At 37.9% G+C, this 22,203-nt stretch overlaps 2 protein-coding genes across 3 annotated transcripts in view; one reads left to right on the forward strand and one right to left on the reverse strand.

The window, feature by feature from the left end:
- The window catches only part of GTF2E2 (general transcription factor IIE subunit 2), an 82,652-nt gene that overhangs the window by 16,950 nt on the left and 43,499 nt on the right, over positions 1–22,203 (forward strand). For both annotated transcript variants that reach the window (XM_025993551.2, XM_025993552.2), the window contains exon 3: positions 15,965–16,056. In XM_025993551.2, coding sequence (XP_025849336.1) covers positions 15,965–16,056 — 92 coding nt within the window. The remainder of the gene's footprint in view (positions 1–15,964; positions 16,057–22,203) is intronic.
- On the reverse strand, positions 1,106–10,913 carry SMIM18 (small integral membrane protein 18). The gene is made up of 3 exons (XM_025993553.2): positions 10,853–10,913; positions 2,027–2,082; positions 1,106–1,642 (listed from the first exon to the last, which is right to left on the reverse strand). Exon 3 carries the CDS (start codon positions 1,603–1,605, stop codon positions 1,309–1,311), a length of 297 nt encoding a protein of 98 aa, XP_025849338.1. The 5' UTR covers positions 1,606–1,642; positions 2,027–2,082; positions 10,853–10,913; the 3' UTR covers positions 1,106–1,308.

The following is a 22,203-nucleotide window of genomic DNA, read 5'->3' on the forward strand; positions in this document are numbered from 1 at the left end:
GCAGTTGTAGTGGTTAAGAGCATGGTTAGTTATGTTCATGGATGGTAGCAAAATAGTATTAGGATTATAAAATATATCTGCACAGCCCTTGTTATTCCAAGAAATAAAACTGCAGTGTTTAACATGTTTTGTGGTCCTTTTTTTCACTTTTTTGTTATTGTTGTTATCTTTTCTGCATTGGGTACCTTAGCCCTTGAGAATATGAATATGAGCAGCAAAATAAAAGAATAGGCTCAGGAAATATAATTTAGGGGGTATACTAGTTAAGTTTTTTTTTTTTTTCTTAAGATTTTATTTATTCATGGGGGCGGGGAGCAGAGAGGCAGAGACACAGGCAGAGGGAGAAGCAGGCTCTATGCCGGGAGCCCAGTGTGGGACTTGATCCTGGGACTCCAGGATCATGCCCTGGGCCGAAGGCAGGCACCAAACTGCTGAGCCACCCAGGGATCCCATAGTTAAGTTTTATTTTGAAAATAGCCTTGCTGGGGATCCCTGGGTGGCTCAGTGGTTTAGTGCCTGCCTTTGGCCCAGGGTATGATCCTGAAGTCCCGGGATCAAGTCCCACGTCAGGCTTCCTACACGAGGCCTGCTTCTCCCTCTGCCTCTCTCTCTCTCTCTCTCTCTGTGTCTCTCATGAATAAATAAATAAAATCTTTAAAAAAAAAAGAAAAAGGAAAATGGCCTTGCCCTTCTTATACCATGTGTTTCCTATTAAACAGTAAGTCAGTTTTATGAGATTTATATACAAGTATACTTACTACCTTTCTATTTTGAGACTTTTTCCCCCACACTAATCCCCACATAAAACTAAATCTTCAAAAAAATGTATAAGTTGTCCTGTAAACTAGAAAATAACTGCTTTTTAATAAGTAGGGATTTTACGTTAAGGGGAATTATTTTATTTTGTATTTAGGTAGTCCTTTTAAATAGCATTTTTATTACCAAAATACATGGAGGGTAATTTATTTTTTAGTCCACATGGTTTGTTTAGGTCAGAGTTATTTGATCTTATGTTTTCTGGCTTACCTTTTGTTGTTTACTATTGAAATCTAGGGATCTTTTATTTAGTTTTTGAATTGTCATTTTAAGTAAATTGGTAACTTATTCACATTTGTAAAGTTTTACTGTACATTTAATGAAAGGGATACACACACAACAAGTGCATATTTGACTTGTTTTTCCCTTCGTTTAGAAATCTTTTAATCATTCAGAGTCAATTTTCATAACAACAGTTTGTCTCAGAAAATTTTCCTTTTTTCTCAGTAGTTGAAAGCTGTTTCCAGAGATTTGTTCATCCTAGGTAGAGTGCTAGACCACTTCAATTTCACGTTTTCTGATGTTATCCATCATACTTCTAAGAGGGTTAGGTTCACTTTTCAAGTCTTTCACAGTTTTGTTTTTTACACAGCAGCAACAGTCAAGCACTTCATAAAGGAAAGCCAGCACCACTAAAGATACCACTGTAAATATAAATAAAAGCAGAATGACAAAGCAGGCAGTGTTCCAGTTATCATGAAAAGGGTAAATTTTTTGAACTTGAAAACCAAGGTACTGATAAACAGATGTAGTGGTTTCATTCCAGAGGCTGGAGCTTAGGGAGGCCATTCTTAGGGATTCTACTTCTTTTATTTCTCTTTTGAATCTGTACAAAGGTAGAAAATGAATAAATGTAACCAAAGTCTAAAGATTTGTCAATTCAAGTCTCAGTACAAAGGTTTGTTATTAAATTTTTATAGGTAATGTGAGTTGTTTTCTGCCAGAATTAATGCCCAAATGGTATTTTGAATTTTTTTTCTGTATCTTATGGCATTGTACCCTATAAACTGTACTATGTATTTTTATGTGTATCATTTGCTAGACAAATAGGTAAGTTTAAGATTTCTGAACAGAAATTAACACTAATAGAAGCAGAAAAAGAAGCTGAATTGGTTTACAAAAAATCTTAGTGTTTTAAGGTGGTGTTCTTCACACTATTCCCCACCCCCCCCACAAGGCTTTTCTCATTACCTTTGTGGATCCTTCTTACCTTGTTGGCTCAGTGTACTTTTATTTCCAGTCCTTAAAACTTCGAGGACAGGTGACCTAAATCAGGAAATAGTGGCTAAGTGAAAAACCTTAGAGAAAGAAAAACTAAATACTGACAATTTTCAGAGTAAGTTCAAGTTGCCTATGAAGAGACCTTAATCTTAGGATTTTTTTTTTGTTATGTATATGATAGTATTAACTGTTTTATATAGATGAATGGGCTATGGAGATGTTTTAAAGATTTATTTATTTATTCATCAGAGAGACAGAGAGGCAGAGACATACGCAGAGGGAGAAGGAGAAGCAGGCTCCTCACAGGGAGCCTGATGCAGGACTCGGTCCCAGATTCGGGGATCACGCCCTGACCCGAAGGCAGACGCTCAACGACTGAGCCACCCAGGCATCCTGGAGATGAATTTTTTTTAATTTTTTAAATTTTTATTTTTTTGATGAAATTTTTTAAAATAATTAATTAATTAATTTATTCATGAGAGACAGAGAGAGGCAGAGACACAGGCAGAGGGAGAAGTAGGTTCCACACAAGGAGCCCGACGTGGGACTCAATACCGGGTCTCCAGGATCACACCCCGGGCTGCAGGTGGCGCTAAACCGCTGCACCACCGGGGCTGCCCCCGGAAATGAGTATTTTAAATCAGTATATTTATCTCAGTCATATTGATTATTATCATTCCATTTTACAAAATTAACCAGTGAGTTAAAATTTTAGTATTTTTTTTTTTTTTTTTTTTTTAAGGATTTTATTTATTTATTCATGAGAGAGAGAGAGAGGCAGAGATACAGGCAGAGGGAGAAGGAGGCTCCATGCAGGGAGCCCAACGTGGGACTTGATCCCGGATCTCCAGAATCACACCCTGGGCTGCAGGCGGCGCTAAACTGCTGTGCCACCAGGGTTGCCCAAGTTTTAGTATTCTTGCATTAAGATTTACTCTTTTGACCTGATACTTGTTAGCCTTTAAATGAGATTGAAGATTTTATTATCATGATCTTTCAAAAATATCCTTTAAACTTAAGAAATTATAAGATGCTTTTATACTAAGAAATTTTTGGAAATAAGAGGAAGAAGTTCCACTTCCTTAATTCAATGACTGTTGTCAGTTTGCTTTATTAGATTTTCATTCATTCTTATAAATGTGTATCAAATAGTTTTCTAAATGCTGGCGATATTTGTGTGTGTATGTTTCAATTAAAGGAAACTTAAAGGTAGTTGAAGAGTATGAGTATAATGAGCCACCTGGGTGGCTCAGTCAGTTGGCCATCCGACTCTTGGTTTTGGGTGGGGAGACTGAGCCCCATGTGGAGACTATGTTGAGCAAGGAGTGTGCTTGAGATTCTCTCCCTCTCAGTCTCCCTTTGCTCCTCCCCCTGCTTGCACATGCATAGTCTCACTCTCTCTAGAATAAATCTTAAAAAAAAAAAAAAGTGGGGTGTTTGGGTGGTCTATCAGTTAAGCACCTCTCTCTTGATGTGGCTCAGATATTGATTTCACGATTGTGAGATTGAGAGGCCTGCATATTGGGCTTTGTGCTCAGTGTGCAGAGTCTGCTTGGGATTTTTTCTCCCTCTGTTTCTCCTATTTGCGCTTTCTCTCTCTTCCCACAAAGTAAGTAAATAAATCTTTATAGTGCATGTTAATGAAATTGAATTTAAATTAAAATATTTGGGGATCCCTGGGTGGCGCAGCGGTTTGGCGCCTGCCTTTGGCCCAGGGCGCGATCCTGGAGACCGGGGATCGAATCCCACGTCGGGCTCCAGGTGCATGGAGCCTGCTTCTCCCTCTGCCTGTGTCTCTGCCTCTCTCTCTCTCTGTGACTATCATAAATAAATAAAAATTAAAAACAAAACATTAAAAAAAAATAAATTAAAATATTTAAAAATAAAAAAATGGGGGATCCCTGGGTGGCTCAATGGTTTAGCGCCGCCTTCAGCCCAGGGCGTGATCCTGGAGACCCGGGATCGAGTCCCACATCAGGCTCCCTGCATGGAGCCTGCTTCTCCCTCTGCCTGTGTCTCTGCCACTCTCTCTCTGTCTCTCATGAATAAATAAATAAAATCTTAAAAAAAAAAAAAAAATGAAGAGCTGAGAAGGCCTGAGTAGAAGCCAAATCAAAACAGAAATAAATAAATCAACCTTTAAAAGATAAGAGTATGATGAACCCTTCCCTATATGGTCAAAACATAGCTTCACTTATTAATTCATCTATACATCCACCCATTTGCTTCCACCTGTGGATTATTTTGAAGCAAATCCTAGACATCATCACTTCATCTAGACATAACTCAGTGTATATCTCATAAAAGGTAGAATTCTGTTTTTAAATATAACCACAGTATGATTTTCACACCAAAAATGAAAAAGTGACTTAAGAAAATCAAAGCCATAACAGTATAATTCCTTCAATTTGTCTTCTTTATAAATGTAATTTTAAAACTTTGATGTTGGTAAGTTAATATTTTCTAAGGTTTTTGTTTTCTGTGTTATTTTTTAAGTATAAACTCTGCCCAACAATGGGGCCTGAAACTCAAAATCCTAAGACCAAGAGTCACATGCTCTACTGGTTGAGCCACCCAGGCACCCCAAAGGTTTTTGTTTTCTATCTTAAATCACATTTGCTTGGCAAGTAACTTCACCTCTCCGGATGGACTTGGTTTCTTCTTTGTATTTTGAGGGTTAAATTAATGATCTGAGGCCAGAAGTAAGGCTTAAATTCATTTTTTCTTTTTGAATTTAAGAATCCTTCAGTTTCATGGTTTGTGGTGATCCTTTATCTTGAAATGAGGGACAACAGACTAATGGACAGTAATTGAATCAATTGCTTTTATTAGTTCTGGGACATATAAAAATATATTGTCCGGAACACTGGTATGTGAGGAACTTCCCAGTATATTACAGTGTTTTCAAACTGTTTGGGGATCTAGCCTTTTAGAGTTACCCTTTTCTTTCCTAAACATTTTCTCTTCCTAGTGCATTTTTATAGAAAGAAGGGCTGCTATGTTGCATCCTTCGAGGGAGCACCATTCATGCCATTCACGTAGAATACACTGTAAGTGGTGCCCCTTCAAGTCTAATGTGGATGTCCTGATAGTCCACTTGTCCAGCTTCTGCAGTGATTCTGCCTCTGATTCTAATCACCACACACCCAAGTAGTCATGTAACCCTTAGTAACCAACTCAAATGGAGAGAATGTTAGTTCCTTTTGACCAGCCTTCATCATAGGGTAGTGATGGGTGTGTACACACATGCAAATGCCTAAAAAATATTCAGCTTTGGAACTCCTTTAAAATTTTTTAGTACAACAAAAATACGCTACTCCTGGAAGGGGTAGCACACATTGTTAGTTATTTTTACTTCAGTGTGAATGAGTTTCAGGTCCTTTTTGAGAGACCAAGCACATAGAGGAGGAGAGGAAGAATAGCATCTTGAGGAATGTGAGAACAGTGCCATTTATTATATTGGTAGAAAGCATGGAAAGAATCACTGGAGGGCGTACCTTATAATTTTACCTGGACTAACCTAGGACTTCTCCAGCATTGATGCTTAATATTCGTTAGACTTTCTGTTAAGGCTTTTCAGGTTGATTCTTTCGTTGCTTTGTTTTATAGTAATCTCTCCACCCAATATGGAGCTTGAACTCACAAGCCTGAGATCAAGAATCACATGCTCTACTGACTGAGCCAGCCACACAGGTGCCCTAGGTTGATTCCTTTTTAAAATCTGGGGATTTCTTTCCACATTATGTCCTTTAATTTAATGTAGGGGCACCTGGATGGCTAAGTGGGTTTAGTGTCTTGACTCTTGGTTTTGGGTCAGGTCATGATACCTGGTTCTTAGGTTGTGAGATTTTGCCTCTAATGGGGCTGTGTGCTCAGTGGGGAGTCTGCTTGGGATTCTCACTACCTACCCTGTCATGTGTGCACGGGTGTGCTCTCTCTCAAATAAATCTTAAAAATCAGTTTAATGTGCCTTATTAATTAACTTAATGTTAACTTAAAATGTCATTTCATTATTGATTTCAGAAACTTGTAATTTTATTTTCTTTACATTATGATTTTAAATAAAAATTAAAAGCTTCATTAATACTGTCTCTGTAACATATCAAACTTTTGTTTCTTTTCTCATGGCAATTGGCTATATAAATCTATAACTCATACTTCGTTGAAATTATATTGGAGTTATTACTTTTTATTTTAACTTTTTATGAGTAGGGATTTCTCATTTGTATTGACTTTAAAACTGAGGAGAAATTGTAAAGACTAAGTTTCGATTTCAAAATAAAAGTTTAAAATTACCAGAAAGTTGGTTTAAGAAACTTTGTTCTATTTATTTTTGAGGTGCAAGTGAATTAGTTAAAATTTTAACTTTATATTCTATTTATTTTTTTAAAAAGATGTATTTGAGAGAGAGTGTGCACAAGTGTGAGCATTGGGTGGGGAAGGGACAGAGGAAGAGAGAATCCCAAGGAGACTCCCCACTGACCATGGAGCCCTGTCTCCGGTCGATCCCATGACCCTGAGATCACCCAAGCTAAAACAAGGAGTCAGTGTTTAACCAACTGAGCTACCTACGTGCCCCAGTATTCTATTTATTTTTGGGAAACAGGTGAACTGTTTAAAAAATTTTCAAGCCCTCTCATGCCTCACTACCCCCCCTCCCCCCAGAAAAAATGGAGGGAGGGAAGGGAGAAGGTGGACAGACACAAACAAATTCAGTTATTTGAAGTTAACTTGTACCTATCAATGAACTATTCTGGTTAAAATTAGTATAGTGTATCCATACAATTGATTATTACTGTGAGATAACTGTGTAATGATACTGAAAGATTTCTAGGAGGGCAGCCTGGGTGGCTCAGTGGTTTAGTGCTGCCTTCGGCCCAGGGTGTGATCCTGGAGACCCGGGATCAAGTCCCACGTCAGGCTCCCTGCATCAAGCCTGTTTCTGTCTCTGCCTCTCTCTCTGTCTCTGTGTCTCTCATGAATAAATAAATAAAATCTTAAAAAAAAAAAAAAGATTTCTAGGATATGTTAAGTGAAAAGACCCAAGACACAGGACAGTTTGTATAAGAAAGGGGGGAAATACACACCTTTTTATTTGCTGTATCTGCACAAAAGTTTTGGAAGAAGATATACAAGAAACTAATAACAATGATTACTTGTGGCGTTGGTTGGAGAGTAGAGCTGGGAAGCAGGGATCTGTGTGAGATTTCTCAAGATATATCTGGTTATATTTTAGCTTTTGAACTATTTGAATATAGTACTTACCCAAAATCCAGACTAATATATTTTATTTTATTTTATTTATTTAAGATTTTATTTATTTATTCATGAGAGACAGAGAGAGAGAGAGAGAGAGAGAGGCAGAGACACAGGCAGAGGGAGAAGCAGGCTCCATGCAGGGAGCCTGACATGGGACTCTATCCCGGGTCTCCAGGATCATGCCCTGGGCTGAGGGCGGCACTAAACTGGTGAGCCACCACCTGGGCTGCCCTGGACTAATATATTTTAAAAGTATTTGTTGCCTTGGTTTTATGTATCTATTGTGTTATATATCTATTTGTGTTAAATATCTATTAAAACATTTATTGAGGTTTCTGGATTACTTCTAAAAAATTAAAACTAGAATCTGTAGACACTGTCATTTTGATTAGAAATGTTTAAGCAAAAAAAAAAAAAAGGCAAAAATGTTTAAGCAGTTTAAGGAAGAGTATATACACATGTCGTAAATGACAGTTTGGGTTGTAAATTATGACAGTTTGCCTCTTATGTGAGTGTATTGATAACTGATAAACAACTCAAAACATTCACTCTTTAGTTAGCTTCTGGGCATATCTGAAAAAAGTAAACCCTGCGATGTGGAGTCATTTTGTACCTTAGATTTAACGTGATATATTCTTTTTATGTACAGTGAGCTCTAGCAATTTTTTGTGCTAAATTAAGGGTAAAATCTAAAACTTAATTTGATGGAGTAGACACAATTAGACATGCAGGAAGATGATATTAGGATTTTCTCATATTCTAAGACTATTTTTGAAATTAAGTTGTAAGTTTCTGTCAAATACCTGCTATAAGCGTGCTTTATGAAAAAAAGACTAACTGGTAAAAAAAAAAAATAGTTTGTATACTGTTTTTGGATCACCATCCCCTTTAAACTTTCAGTACAGGGGCACCTGGGTGGCTCAGTTGGTGAAGTGTCCACCTTTGGTTCAGGTCAGGATCCTAGGATCCTGGGATCGAGCCCCGAATTGGGCACCCTGCTCAGAGCAGTCTGCTTTTCCCTCTCCTTCTGTCCTTCCCTCTCCACTCGTGCTCTCACTCTCTCACTTGTGCTCTCAAATCTTAAAAAAAAAAAAAATTTCATTACAGAAATGGGGAGTGCTAAATACCATATATATAATATATATATAATTATATATATAATTTATATTTTTTAAAAATATTTTTTTACTTATTCATGACAGAGAGAGGGGCAGAAACACAGGCAGAGGAAGAAGCAGGCTCTATGCAGATCGATGTGGGACTCGATCTCAGGTCTCCAGGATCAGGCCCTGGGCCAAAAGCAACGCCAAACCGCTGAGCCTCCTGGGCTGCCCCTATATATATATATATATTTTTAAGTTTATTTTTGATATATTCTCTTCACCTATTTTTCCTCCAATTTCAGAAGCCCTAGTGAAATATTTATGGAGACAGAACTTAAAACTGTTTTGGGGGCAGCCTGGGTGGCTGAGCGGTTTAGCACCACCTTCAGCCCGGGCATGATCCTGGAGACTCAGGATGGAGTCCCACGTCAGGCTCCCTGCGTGGAGCCTGCTTCTCCCTCTGCCTGTGTCTCTGCCTCTCTCTCTCTCTCTCTCTCTCTCTCTCTGTCTCTCTCATGAATAAGTAAATAAAACCTTAAAAAAAAAAAAAAACTTCTGGAACAAAAAAACTTCTGGAACCTTGAATTGTCAGATCAGAATAAAATTATGCTTTTGCTCTAATTATGGTAAAAGCCCTTGAGTTGAATTCTCTAGTGCTTTTTTAAACACACCACTTTGAAATATGATCAATTAATGATACTGGCCTTTAAATATAGAGCAGCTCACCCAGCCCTGGAACTCTCTGAGATGCACCAAGCGTTTAATCAGTTTGGTGAAAAAGCAATGAACCTACTACATCTGTGCTAACTCTACATATATCAGTAAGATGTAGCCTGATTATAGTGCTAATAATGGGGGTGGTAGAGGTTTTTCTGTTTAGAGTTTACCTGAAATTTCAGTTCCAAGTTAACAGTTTTATTTGACAAGGTTGTTTTTATCTGAGACTTTTTTTTGGCTCCCATACTTTGTACAGCAAGCAGGAATATTTTCTAGGTAATTAGCCTCATTGTTCTGAACCTGGAGAGCTCTAATATCTTCTTACAGCAACCTTTGGGCTTTGTAAGGTATGCTTTGGTCATGCTGACTTAATGCTGAATAAGAAATAGAAGGAATAAAAGTTTTGAAAATAATCTTTTAAAATTTAAATAGATTTATCAGCAAAGAAAAGGTCTGAAGTTGGATATTTAGGTTGATATGTCTGAGTAATACCCTGGAACTCTAGGATCTTCTACATAATGATATTTTTATGCTCAACTCTTTATAAAATTAGAAATTTGGCCAGTAGTTGTACAATTTTTAGTGGACATGAATAGTTACTCTGAGCCATGAAAGTGATCTTATTACCTGCCTTGAAAGGTACCATACCTTCTTCCCTAACCAGTTCTTCTTAAAACCTATTTTTATTTTAAAATGCAATTTATCAAAAAGACTTAATCGGTGTTTATTTTGAGGAATCAGTTGGAGAATAATTTTAACATTATATTGAAATATGGTTAGGGGATCCCTGGGTGGCTCAGCAGTTTAGTGCCTGCCTTCAGCCCAGGGTGTGATCCTGGAGTCCCGGGATCCAGTCCCGCATCGGGCTCCCTGCATGGAGCCTGCTTCTCCCTCTGCCTGTGTCTCTGCCTCTCTCTCTGTCTCTCATGAATAAATAAATAAAATCTTTAAATAATATATGGTTATAGGTATTTCTGTGGCATTTAAAAAATGAAAGGCTATTTAAGAAGGTTATTTAATAATAGGATGACTTGTATATTACAGAAATACAGGTTTTAATATTTATAAGAAATTATTTTAGGTAAAATGTTAGGAAAGTCTGAAGTTCTACAAATGATCTCTCTGGTTATAGGATAATGCAGCCTATATAACGGTACCTTTATGGTCTTTTTATAAATCACAGTCATTAAAATTTCTCGGCATTCTTTGCATCTACACTCAAAGTCAAATAAATCGTTTTGAACTATTTTCTGTATTTGTTAAAAAATATAACAAACTTTCCTCTAAGTAACTGCTTTTTACCAGCCAATACAATTTGCACATATAATCAGAAAGCTTTAGTCCAGGATTCGTTTTTAGTCTAGATTTTTCTTTAAGAAAAATCCTTTGTTAAGGCAGACCAATTTGCTGAAAGGAAATAGCTCAGAGAAAATAAATTAGCAAGTAACCACTTAACATTAAATGCTTATGGCTTACTCTGAGGTCTGGATATAGATCAGGTTCATAGAAAATCTCATGAATTTTCCATAAGGCACAGATGGTAAGGGTGCTTATCAAATAGCACAGGCAGTCTTCACATTTTCATAATAAAATCCTACCAAGCAGTGAAATGAATACATTGCTTTTTTTGATCTTTACAGGAACAAAGCTTTCTGCTTGGTTTTTATGGTAAAATATTTTTTATATTACATCATAAGGACATGTATTACTAAATGAAAAAGATTGTATAAACCTACCTCTTGTCTGAAGGCTGCTGTTGAAGCGATGGTATCGTCTGTTTGTAATGCAGTCCAGTGCACATCCAAGATGGAGCTGTGCTTCTATTGGTTGAACCACAATGCAGCTGACAATTTCCTCTTCGTTCATTTGCATTAAGTCCTGCCACCCTTAAATGTAAATCATTCATAAACTTGAATAGAGCTGTCTGGGATATCAACTGTCACCTCTTTTTCTTGCCTTATTTTTTGTCCTTAAGCTAAATTTCTGTAAAGGAGTTTGAATTAGTAACAAACTGATGATTCCTTAGTGTTTAATGGTAAGATTTTGGATCCTTCGGTGAATATTTCACTGCTCAGGCTAAAAGGTAATGTCGAGAGAGGTAGTAACCTAGGAAACACAGTCCAGGTTTACCAGCTTGATACTTCCTTTAGGAAGTGGGCATAAAATCTCATAAATGATATTTTCTTTCCATACTTGTGTTGTATAAATCTTGCCCTCTGGAAGTGATTATTTCTATGTGGTGGTTTGATTTAAGAGAAATTCTAAGGGAAAAGAAGGTTTTCAGTTCTACTAGTAGGTAGAGGGTTAGTTTTGGTAGATATACTATTGACATTAAAAAGCAGTGTGTGAAATTTAAATGGTAAAAAAAAGAATAAAAGGTATAGCATAGGGAATATAGTTAATGTTATAATCAGGGACGCCTGGGTGGCTCAGTGGTTGAGTGTCTGCCTTTGGCTCAGGTCATGATCCCAGGGTCCTGAGATGGAGCCCTGCATCAAGCTCCCAAATGGGAGCCTGCTCCTTCCTCTGCCTATGTCTCTCCCTCTCTCTGTGTCTCTTGTGAATAAATAAATAAAATCTTAAAAAAAAAAAAGTTATAATCGTGTATGATGACAGATAGCAGCTACGTTTGTGGTGAACATAGCATAGTCTATAGAGAAGTTATTCTGTGTTGTATACTGGAAACTAACTTAAAAAAATTTTTTTTATAAAGATTTATTTGAGAGAGAGAGAGAGACAGAGGATGAGTGGGAGGGACGAAGGGAGAGGGAGAGATGATGTCAGGCAGAGCCCACACGGAGCCCGAGGGCTCCCCAACCCTGAGATCATTGATTGACCTAAGCTGAAACTAAGAATTGGCACTCACTCTGCCACTTAGGCACCCCTCAAAAAAAATTTAAAAATATTTTTTAAAATGACAGAAGAATCCTCAATGAATGTTTGAAAATAGAATATTTTTTATTCTGTCTTCTATTATTTAGAGTTGTTTGTGGTCCAAGATAACAAAATCGAGGTTTTAAATTATAAAGTGGCTATTAGAGCAACAGTAGACTGAGTAAATGCTTGCTGTGCAGACTTTATTTTATAGTTTTTTTTTCTTTTTTTAAGACAGAGAGTGCAAGCAGGGGAGGAGCAGACGGGTAGGGAGGGGGAAAGAATCTCAAGCTAACTCCATGCTGAACCGGGAGCCCAGTGTGGGGCTCGATCCCAGGACCCCAAGATCATGACCTTAGCCAAAATCAAGAGTCCCACACTTAACGGACTGAGCCACCCAGTCCTACCACATTATTTAAAAAAAATTACAAATTAGCATATTGTTTCTAGGCCCATAAAGGGGTACATAGGAATATTCTTACTACCTTCATTTATTCATTCAGCTAGTACTTACTATTTACTCTGCCTGTCATTGAGATAAATGTTCAAGACTCCATGATACCTAAAACTGCATGTAGTTCATGATTGAGCATTTGTATAGTGCCTGTCCTTAACATAGTGTCATCTGCTTTTCATAGTTTTTCCAGTTGGTTGTTTATATAGGAGTATAGTATAAACAATATTTTACTAAATTAAACAAGAAAACATTAAATCTGCGTTTATGAATTTTTATACTCTGACAAAATAGTAGCCAGTTTCAGATGAAATAGTCTGTATTATATTAAAGACTAATGATTCTTATACAGGCAGTATCACACTGTTTACAAACGAATTTGAAACTGTATTCCTGGGATCCCTGGGTGGCGCAGCGGTTTAGCGCCTGCCTTTGACCCAGGGTGTGATCCTGGAGACCCGGGATCGAATCCCACATCGGGCTCCCGGTGCATGGAGCCTGCTTCTCCCTCTGCCTATGTCTCTGCTTCTCTCTCTCTCTCTCTCTCTCTCTGTGACTATCATAAATAAATAAAAATTAAAAAAAAAAAAAAGAAACTGTATTCCTCTACTTAGTGCTCTCACTTTCTTTTTAGTATATGTGTTGCCGAAGCGAGCACTGCTCTCACTTTTCTTAGGTTTAAAAAGGGACAACGATACTTCCTAAGTAGGATTTTTTGGAGGGATTAAATGAGAAAATCAGATATTTAGCATGACACTTAGCAAATAATAAATGTTCAGTAAGTGTTTTTTTTTTATTTTATTTTTTTATTTTTTTAAATTTATGATAGTCACACAGAGAGAGAGAGAGGCAGAGACATAGGCAGAGGGAGAAGCAGGCTCCATGTACCGGGAGCCCGACGTGGGATTCGATCCCGGGTCTCCAGGATCGCGCCCTGGGCCAAAGGCAGGCGCCAAACTGCTACGCCACCCAGGGATCCCTAAGTGTTATTTTTTAAAAAGATTTTATTTATTCATTAGAGACACAAAAGGAGAGGCAGAGACATAGGAAGAGGGAGAAGCAAGGCTCCACCCAATGCAGGACTGCATCCCAGGATGCCAGGATCACAACTTGAGCAGAGGCAGAGGCTCAGCTACTGAGCCAGCCACCCAGGCCTCTCAGTGTTACTTTTATTTACTTATTTTTAAAATTTTTAAAATTTTTATTTTTTAAAGATATATTTATTTGTTCATGAGAGAGGCACAGACAGGCAGAGGGAGAAGCAGGCTTCCTGCAAGGAGCCGGATGGTGGGACTCTGGGATCACACCCTGTGCCAAAGGCAGACGCTCAACCACTGAGCCACCTAGGAGTCTCTTTTAGTTACTTTTATTGTTGAAATGTCCTGAACACCTTGGGAAAATGAACCATGTAGGTAGTATTTCTTAATTGAAATAATGAATATGAAAGCATACTTGTAAGGCATCCATAATATTATTTTTGGAAATATAGTAATCTATAATGTGCCAGTTCAGGTGTCAAAATTGTAACAGTGCTTTTTGAAGGAAAATTGCATATCAAATCTCATTTTAGTCTCAAGAGAAAGCATATAGTAAAGCCTTTTCACAAACTAATCTCTAAGAAGTATTATGTTGCCATCTAAAAGCTATTCTTTTGGATCTCTGACAATTGTTACGTTTGACTGCATTGTTCTAATGCATTCTTTTGTTATTACCAAGCTGGTGCCAGAGATTACTCTCCCTCACCCCCACCTTTTATTTAACCTCTTCCTCTGTGGATCAGCAGCTGCATGGGAACTTTATAATAATCTGAGTTGATGATTTGCTAATAGGATGTATACTTCTGAAATAATTTTTTTAAGATTTATTTATTTATTTGTTTATTTATTTTTAAAGATTTTATTTATTTATTTATTCATGATAGACAGAGACAGAGACATAGGCAGAGGGAGAAGCAGGCTCCATGCAGGGAGCCTGATGCGGGACTCGATCCCGGGTCTCCAGGATCACGCCCCGGGCTGAAGACTGGCGCTTAAACCGCTGAGCCACCCAGGCTGCCCTAAGATTTTATTTATTTATTAATGAGAGACACACAGAGAGAGAGAGGCTGACTCAGGCAGAGGGAGAAGCAGGCTCCATGCAGGGAGCCTGACGTGGGACTCAGTCCTGGGACTCCAGGGTCAGGCGCTGGGCTGAAGGCGGCGCTAAACCGCTAAGCCACCTGGGCTGCCCCTGAAATATTTTTCTAGTATTATGAGTTTTTTTTTTTTTTTTAACTCTTCCTTCTTCTGACTAATAGAATGCGTTTGTTATTCATGGTAGCATTAGGATTTCTGCCTATAAAATGCAACAAAATGATACAAGTTCTGAAACAAATTATCTTCTGTGCAGATTGCTCCTTGTTGGACACTCTTATCCCTTTTTAAGCATCCATGTTTATGCAGTGGAAGTGCCTATGAATTTTTTCCTTTTTTAAATGATTTTTTACACTAATCTTTAAAGTTTAATTAGTTATGATATTTCTTTTACTAATTCCCATTAGTTCCCATTTGTTTTAAGTTGTAAGGCAGAAATTGATGTAGTAGGTGATAAATGGAACTTTTTATTCCTTGTAAGTAATTGACTCATTTCTCATGGTTTAGCTTTCACAAAAGCTCTGTATTATCAGTTTGAGATTTGTATTGTCCTCTTGTTTAAAAAGCATGCCTTAATCTTGGAGATAAATCTAATGATAATTAAGGGAACACTGAAGCAAAGGTACTTAAGAAATGTATTTATCTATTTTTTTAAAGCAGGCTCCACACCCAATGTGTGGCTTGAACTCATAACCCTGAAATCGAGTTGGAATCTCCACTGACTGAGCCAGCCCGGTGCCCCCAGAAAAAAAAATGTATTTTAATACTGTGTATTTAAGTTTATTTATTCATGAGGGAGACAGAGGGAAGGGTAGAGACATAGGCAGAGGGAGAAAGAAGCAGGCACTAACAAGGAGCCTGATGCGGGACTTGATCCCAGAACTCCTAGATCATGACCTGAGGCCAAAGTAGACACTCAACCAGTGAGCCACCCAGGGGTCCCTGTTTCAGTACTTTTTTTTTTTTTAAGATTTTTTTTTTTTAAATTATTCATAGAGACATACAGAGAGAGAGAAAGAGGCAGAGACACAGGCAGAGGGAGAAGCGGGCTTCATGCAGGGAGCCCGATGTGGGACTCGATTCTGGGTCTCCAGGATCACTCCTGGGGCCGCAGGCGGCACTAAACCGCTGCGCCACTGGGGCTGCCCTGTTTCAGTACTTTTGAATTATTTAGGCTTTATTCCTATCCATGGTGGAGAAAATTGTTAAGTTTATTATATACTTAAAGATTTGAATTTTCACCAAAGTTTAACAGGGTAGGATTCACTAGATGTAAAACTCAAAACAAGAAATACTTTACTAAGGTCAAAAATTATTTTAGCTGCTTAAAAGTCATAATCAAATCTAATATGACAATGTTATAATTGTTTTTTGGACCTCATTTTCAGATCATAGCAATGGATCATTTAACTTGAAAGCTCTATCAGGAGGCTCTGGATATAAGTTTGGCGTTCTTGCTAAGATTGTGAATTACATGAAGGTAAGTATTTTTCTTAAATAACACACATCCTATTTAACTTTTTGGCAGTGGAAGAGGATTGGGGTTTCAGGAGTAAGTTTGTATATACATGTCAAAATATATCAAATTGTGTGTTTCAGTATGTGCAGTCTGTTGTATCCCTATTAGATCTCAGTAAAACCAAAAAATACTTAGTATTTCAAGCCTTTTATGTTATATTAGCACTACAGTGAGTCACCTAAGCATGTTTAATTTATGTTAATTCAAGGATACAATTTTAGTCCACCATTTCACTTATAAATTATCCCAGGCAGTAAGTACAGTCACTTCTTAATTACTCAGTCCTTGTTGGGAAAACCAATAGGAAGAGATGAATGATTTGCAGGCTGTTATTCTCACTATATAGTTGAGGCATATGGTGGTGATGGCTTTTCTGGATCTTTGAAGGAGAAAACTGGAAAATTACTAAGGGTCTTAGGAAAACATTGACTCACAAATGACTTAGAATTTAAGATTTGATAGAAGATTTACTATTTTTTGAAGTAAGATTTGAAATTTTGATGATATGGCATTTTGGCTTTACCAAAGTCTTTGAATAATCCTAACCTATTAAAACCTATTAGTTCATTAGTTCATTAGTTCATTTATAGGTAAATGGCTAAATGATTTCAGATTTGTTCCCTTCTTCTGCCAAACTCATTCCTGTTTTGTTACTAGTTGTATCTTTTGAAAAAAGTCAAAATGCTGTATATGTTATTTCAAATTTCAGCTATATATTGCTTAAAATGTAAATTAAGTTTTTATGTTAGGGCTTTTTTAGTTATTTATTTTTAAAAAAGATTTTATTTATTTATTCATCAGAGACACAGAGAGAGAGGCAGAGACACAGGCAGAGGGAGAAGCAGGCTCCACGCAGGGAGCCCGATGTGGGACTCGAATCTGGGTCTCCAGGATCAGGCCTTGGGGGCACTAAACCGCTGAGCCACCCGGGCTCCCCCTGTTAGGGCTTTTTTAATTTAAGAGAGTTAATATCTGGCTATGTCTGAAATCTTGTAGTTTGATTTGTAGAAGAAATCTGTTAGTTTATAATTTCCCATTATCAAGTAATACACTTTGACACATATTCCCAGTTCATTTATTCCATCCACCCATTCCCCCGTATTGTAAACAATTATTAAAACCTACTATATGCTATTTATTATAGCACTATTGGTGAGACTACTCAGAAGAGCGTTTGCCCTCGTGGCTGTTAGTCTGTTGAGGGAGATTGACATTCAAATGTCATGTTTTTGCTATGCTACTAGTACAGTCTTCACTTACTCTAGATGATCCTTAACTTTCTTTAGGACTGGGGGCACCTTGGTGGCTCAGTAGTTGAGCGTCTGCCTTCAGCTCAGGGTGTGATCCTGGGGGTCCTGGGGTTGAGTCTTGCATCAGGCTCCCCTCAGGGAGCCTGCTTCTCCCTCTGCCTGTGTCTGTCTCTCATGAATAAATAAATAAAAATCTTTAAGAAAAAAAACAACCCCCCCCCAAAAAAAAAAACCAAAAAATCTTTCTTTAGGATTGTAATCTTTAAATTTGTGCTCAGTTATTTCCTAGAACAATTTTGAGAAATTGTGTATCCTTTTGCACATGTTTAAATGACAATTACAGTTTTTTTTTGACAATTACAGTTTTTTAGCAAAAGTTGAAATAGTGACAAAGAATGGAATTTCTGACATTGTAATATTTCAACCAAATACCTCACTCTTTTTCATTTATCTGAGGGGATCTAATAAATGCCATTATTAATTAAAAATATAAAAAATTGCTCCTGGGTGGCATAATCTGTTGGGCGACCGACTCTTGGTTTTGGCTCAGGTTGTGATCCTCAGGGTCATGAGATTGAGCCCAGCGTTGGGCTCTATGCTCAGTGTGGAGTTGGCTTAAGGCCAACTCTCCTCCTCCCCACCCCGACATGTGTGCGTGCTGTCTCTCTAGAATAAATAAATCTTAAAAATTTATATATAAATACAAACATATGTTTGGAAATTTTAATTATTTTCCTTTTGAACTTGTATGTCTGTTCTGTTACTCCTATGGCATTTTAGCCTAATGTTACATATTTTTATGCTTGAAACTATCAAACTTCTTTGCCACAATAATATATATAAGTTGGAAATAGAACTGTTTTTCTTGTGACCATAAGCTTCTAAGTACTATCACAATTATTATTATCAGCATACAGCTGATTAGAACTCACATTAAAATTTTGATAAAATTCACTTTGTATATAATAATTACTCCACAGAGGTCCATTTTTATTTTTTTTAAAAAGATTTATTTATTTAGAGTGCATAAGCAGGGGGGAGGGGCAGAGGGAGAGAATCTTCAAGCAGACTCCCTACTGAATGCAGACCCCCCCCCCCTCCGCCCCGGGCTGAATCACCGCCACACAGTGCTGATCCCACTGCCCATGAGATTATAACCTGAGCTGAAACTGAGAGCCAGATTCTTAACTGACTGAGCCACCCAGGCACCCCAACAGATGTTCTTTTTTTTTTTTTTTTTTTTAAGATTTTATTTAATCATGGGGGGGGGGGTGGGGGCAGAGGGAGAAACAGGCTCCATGCAGGGAGCCCGACGTGGGACTTGATCCCAGGACTCCAGGGTCAGGCCTGGGCCGAAGGCAGGTGCTAAACTGCTGAGCCACCTGGGAATCCCCAGATGTTCATTTTTTAATGAAGTGAATGCAGTTGTCCCATCTCTTCCTTTAGAAGTTTTTGTATCTGGATATACAGTGTATATTATGTACTGATGGAATGAAACAACTTTTGATACCAATTACTGGCATTTTTAAGTTTTATAGGTAGATTTATTAAGAAATGAATGTGCATTTAAGTTCATTCTACTGGAATTTTTGTGGTAGTAAGGAAATTAAAGATTTTTCATCAGGTGTCCATCAATTGACAGTTGTATTATGTTCTCCTTTAGTTTTGTTGAAAGTGAAAGAACAAGAACCACCTAACTTGCCAAGGATTTGTTACTTGGTCCTTGTTTTTTAGTTTCTGGGAAGTATGTCATAAAGGCTTTACCAAGACTTTGCAAATGTCTGTCAGTTCCCCCTTCTTCCTCTTTTTTTTTTTTTTTTTAATATATATTTCATTTATTTATTCATGAGAGACACAGAGAGAGAGGCAGAGACACAGGCAGAGGGAGAAGCACGCTCCATACAGGGAGCCTCATGTGGGACTCGATCCTGGGTTTCCAGGATCAGGCCCTGGGCTGAAGGCAGCGCTAAACCGCTGAGCCATCCGGGCTGCCCAAGCACTTCAAAATCCTAGTACTGACAACATATGGCACAGGGACAACTGCCCGACACATCTCACTAACTCCTGGGATGATTATTATTATACCATAGCCTAGTAGCTTACAGTATAACTGTAACTGAGACTTCAAAATGATTAAGTTTAGCAGGCCTGCTTGAGAAGATAAAAGAATTTCATGGTCCATTTTAGAAAGATTTTAATAGAAACAGTTTATGTAAAACAAATTTCATTGCTTAAAAAAATAAGTCTAAAAAAAACCCACTCCAAATTATTCCTTTATGAAGGATGCCTTTTTCTCCTTATGAGACACTGGTAGTCCTCATATAGTATTTCAGTTGTATACTTTTTTTTTTTTGATAGAATGATTTTTCTCTTGATTCTTACTATTAGCCCTTTCTGTGGTTTTATTTTTTTTAAAGATTTTATTTATTCATGACAGAGAGAGAGAGGCAGAGACACAGAGAGAGAAGCAGGCTCCCTGTAGGGAGTCTGACATGGGACTTGATCCTGGGACTCCAGGATTACATCCTGGGCTGAAGGCAGGCGCTAAACCGCTGAGCCACCGGGGCTGCCCCTTTTCTGTGGTTTTATGTGGATGTATCTCAGTTATTTAAAACATCATGTTGAAAAATTTGGTTAGTTTGGTTTTGCCTAGCTCTGTGGTCTTCAGAGTGTCATTCTCCAGTGAGTGACATCAGCAGCACGTGCGTAGTTATTTAATTTTTTTTAACCTGGGAGCTTGTTAGGAGTGAAATTTTCAGGGCCCCTTCCTGTATCTGTTCAGGTTGAAACTCTGGGAGAGCAGCTCAGCAGTCTGGTTTAATAGCCCTTCATGTGTGATTCTGATTGATGCAAGCTAAAATTTGGGAATTAACTGGCTTACCTCCTGTCTGATTTCTTTAAAGATTTTTTTTTTTTATTAGAGCAGGGGCAGAGGGAGAAGGAGCAGTAGGCTCCCTGCTGAGCAGAGAGCCCAGATGAGGGGCTCTTTCCCAGGACCCTGAGCTTATGGCCCGAGCTGAAGGCAAATACTTAACCAACTGAGGCACTCTGGTGCCCCCCCTTCCTGTCTGAATTAATTCTAACAATTATATTTGAATTTAGAAACTCTGAAGTCCAGAGAAATTAAATGACTGGCTCATAGGCACAGTTCTGTTTGATAGCAGGGATGGGTCAAGAACCTGAATTATTTTATTTTATTTTTTAAAATATTTATTTATGAGAGATGCAGAGACATAGGCAGAGGAAGAAGCAGGCTCCCCACAGGCAGCATGATGCAGGACTCCATCCCAGGACCCCAGGATCATGACCTAAGTGAGCCAAAGGCAGATGCTCAACCACTGAGGCACCCAGGTGCCCCTATTTAGTTTTTAAATAAATTTTTTTTTAATTTACAGTTTTAAATTATTTAAATTATATATCAGTATTTCTCATAAATTCAGACATAAAAATCCTTAAAATGTATGAACAAGTGGAAACTACTCATGAGAAGGATAATATATGATGACGAAGTACAGTGAATTTTAGGAATGTAGGGCAGCCCGGGTGGCTCAGTGGTTAGCTCCTGCCTTAGGCCCAGGGTGTGATCCTAGAGACCTGGGATCGAGTCCCATGTCAGGCTCCCTGCATGGAGCCTGCTCCTCCCTCTGCCTGTGTCTCTGCCTCTCTCTCTCTCTGTCTCTCAATAATAAATAGATAAAATCTTTAAAAAAATTTTTTAGGAATGTAGTGGTTAATATCTGAACATCAGTGTAAGTCATATTAACAGAATAAAGAAAATCATAAGATCATTTCAGATACAAAAAAAAGCTTCTGAAAAAAATATTTTTTTAAGATTTTATTCGTTTATTCATGCTAGACACACACACACACACACACAGAGAGAGGCAGAGACACACAGGCAGAGGGAGGAGCAGGCTCCATGCAGGGAGTCTGACGTGGGACTTGATCCGGGGACTCCAGGATCATGCCCTGGGCAGAAGGCAGGCGCTTAAACCGCTGAACTGCCCAGGCTGCCCGCTTCTGAAAAAATTTAACACCAATTCATGATGAAAACTTCCAGCAGACGAGTAGTAGAAGCAAACTGTCTTAAACCAGTAGAAGAGCCTTTTGTCAGTCATCTTACCCTAAAAGAACCCTTGAAATATTTTCTTTTTCTTTAGGTCTCAGAGGACCTTTGTAATAATTGTTATATCTAAAGTTCAGGTATATTATTTAATCAACAAGTTGTCGATATAATAAGCCAGTAATTGTCAGTTTTCTTTTGAGGAGAAAATAACATTTTTCTGTCTTTGTAGGTATTTTGCCCAGGGTTTTTCTTTCTTTTCTCTTTTTTTTTTTTTTTTTTTTTGCCTATTCTTTGTGTGTGGTTCCTCCTCCCCAGAAAAGTGTATCAGTTATAATGCAAATCAGTAGTATAGGTAAAATTCAGTTTTTTCTATGATTAAAGATTTTAAGTAGTCCTCACACCCAACGTGGGGCTCGAACTCATAACCCTGAGATCAGGAGTTGCATGCTTCACCAACTCAGCCATTCAGGCGACCCATCTATGATTTTTTTTTTTTTTAACCTTATTTAAGTAGGAAACTTGTTCTCTGATGAACAGAAGAATCAGAGGAAGGGTCCTTCATCCAAGGTGTACCTTTGTGTTGAGGGGAAACATTGTTTAAATTTGTTTTCTTTCATGTTCTTCTAGGTAGTTTTCAGTAAGGCTTGAGACTTGCTGGTATCCTTTCTCACTCTCAAGACCAAATAGCATTACAAAATTTTCTTTTGTCACATGATTTCCCAGAGATTGTGTTTTCCTTTGGAATCTAGAAGTCTTGTCACTAAAAGCATTGTTTCATAGGATTTAAAAAAT

This window comes from Vulpes vulpes, chromosome 7, assembly GCF_048418805.1.
Source record: "Vulpes vulpes isolate BD-2025 chromosome 7, VulVul3, whole genome shotgun sequence".
Taxonomy (NCBI): domain Eukaryota; kingdom Metazoa; phylum Chordata; class Mammalia; order Carnivora; family Canidae; genus Vulpes; species Vulpes vulpes.

Bases quoted from the DNA above. Each gene is read 5' to 3' on its own strand.
- SMIM18 (XM_025993553.2), bottom strand. From the start codon at position 1,605: ATGGCCTCCCTAAGCTCCAGCCTCTGGAATGAAACCACTACATCTGTT.